The sequence below is a fragment of the Selaginella moellendorffii genome, unplaced genomic scaffold (genome assembly GCF_000143415.4).
Source record: "Selaginella moellendorffii unplaced genomic scaffold, v1.0 SELMOscaffold_198, whole genome shotgun sequence".
NCBI classification, from domain to species: domain Eukaryota; kingdom Viridiplantae; phylum Streptophyta; class Lycopodiopsida; order Selaginellales; family Selaginellaceae; genus Selaginella; species Selaginella moellendorffii.
In genome coordinates, this window is record NW_003314458.1 from 70,675 (window position 1) to 72,821 (window position 2,147).

Sequence of the window (2,147 nt, forward strand, 5' to 3'; positions counted from 1 at the left end):
AATAAAGACTTTGTGAAACTTTAATAATTATAGGAAGAGCAGGTATGGATATCCATGGTTTCTTTGAACTCCTCTTTGCTCGGTTAGCTTTTACTACGGCCTTTTGGACGTGCTGTGGTTTCCTCCTGTGATGCTTTCCTTCCTGGCATTAGAGAGTAACTGAGGATGTAAGATTGCACTGCCTGAGCAAAGCCAGGCTTGTACGAGAAGAGCAGCCCACGGAAGAGCTTCCCATCGATGGAGGCTTCTAGCGTGTATCTGTAGTTGAATACGTCGCTTACTTTAGCCTCGAACATCTTCTCGCCTAGCGGCTGAACGTGAGCTTGAAACTCTGTAGCATGAGTTTGACAGAGAAAATTTGGAGAGGTCCAAGGTTTTCTGCAGATACCTCCGTGAGATGAAACCAAGCTCTTGTCCGCATCCCGTTGCTTGTCTAGCACAAATGGCGTGGCACAATACTCTTGCCGCCTTCTCTTAAGTTCCTTACGCATGGGTAGCTTTGGTTCTGATGGATCTTTCTCCCTCAGCATCTTTTCACAGAAAAACGGCAACCATATTGTCAGCAGCAATGTCAATAAAAGAAGAAGCCAACCTGTGTCGAGGAAATACATGTCATCCAGAGCTTCAAACTCTTCGTTACATCCCCCATAGAAGAATAATATGCCTCGCCCTGCGTTCACCAGCTCTTGGCATCAGCTCGGCACTAGTCGTCTTTACCTCCCGCCATGCCATTGTTTCTGGAAACACAAATGAATTCGCAAGTTTAAAACCAGCACAATGTATGTACCTGTGTCCAGAATATGAATGTCGTATAGATAGGCATTACCACCGTTCTTGCCACCCATGACAATGCAACAGTTCTTATTATGGATATCCCGAGGAATAGGTGAGACTCCAGTGGTAGAAATCTTCTTCCAGAAAAAAGTATCTACAGGAAAAAAAAGAGTTTAGAAGAAAACCAGGAAAGATAACAGGATATTACTCATGTTCAAAACATGGAGGTCGTTGTAGTACTCCTCCTCTGAGGGATCGCTGGATTTCCCACATCCCCCAAACACTAACAGGTTGTCACCGATGAGAGATGTGCTATGTCCTTCTCTCGGAGCAGGAACATCACCAAAAACGTCGGGTTTCCCCCAGGTGTTGGTAGCTGCATTGGATGATAAGAACAAGAAAAAAAATTTGATAGAACTCGCTTACCAGTATCCAAAACAAAGAGATCATCTAGCGGGCTGGTTCCATCGGTACCACCAAACACATAGAGCTTAGACCCGACGGCCGTGGGGCTGTGGCTGTCCCGAGGAGAAGGGTGCGTTCCTTTCATCACAGGCTTGCTCCAGATGTACGTCCCTGCACGATCCCAGCAAAACATGATCAAAACCATATTTCCAGTTGAATAGCGAAGAGCAAGAGAGTGAAAAACCTTGATTCTAGTCGTGGTTCCAGCCTCGAGAACCTGGAACAAACAGGGACTTGAGAGACTCGAAAAAAGAATGGCAACGAGCAAGAGAGTGAAGAACCTTGATTCTAGTCATCGATGACAACGTGAATCCCCTCATTTTCCGAGACGTCATCCCTGTCGTGCGCTCCATCAGAGCCTCTTCGCCTTTCACTCCCAATCCTCGTCGCATTTCCGAGCAGAGCACGTCGATCTACCAAATGCACCTGCGCAGGCGGATGCTGGCGGATTTGTTCCCCACGTAAGTCTGGAAGGCGTTGAGCCTGTTCTCGCTGATCATCGAGCACAACTATGGCGACACAGAGAAAGCCGTGAGCCTCTCAAACCTTTGCAAACAGAGAAACAAATACACAGAGAGAGAGAGAGAGAGAGAGAGAGAGAGAGAGAGAGAGAGAGAGTACCTTCCCGCAAGCGATGATTGACGCTCTCTGCTCGTGCTCACGCGCCCTAAAAGAGAATTGAAATTTTTTATGATCCCAAAAGTCACGGCTCTCCATTGTTTAATCTCAGCCATTAGATTTTGGCATATGCCCAGAATAAGTGACGCCAGTATATGCTATTATTATACCGGCTCTTTTGTTTAAATATATGAGTACTAGCAAGGACCCCAGCTCCGCTGGGAGATATAGCATACCCAAGATAAATACATCTTCTTTTCTAATTTTACAGTGTTGATTCTAATTATAAA

General features: G+C 45.9%; 1 protein-coding gene across 1 annotated transcript; it reads right to left on the minus strand.

Annotated features, from left to right (window-relative positions):
- Positions 1–636: 636 nt before the first annotated feature.
- LOC9648359 (rab9 effector protein with kelch motifs) lies at positions 637–1,384 on the minus strand. The gene is made up of 4 exons (XM_024667792.1): positions 1,201–1,384; positions 983–1,150; positions 788–928; positions 637–737 (listed from the first exon to the last, which is right to left on the minus strand). Exons 1-4 carry the CDS (start codon positions 1,382–1,384, stop codon positions 637–639), a joined length of 594 nt encoding a protein of 197 aa, XP_024523560.1.
- Positions 1,385–2,147: the final 763 nt, after the last annotated feature.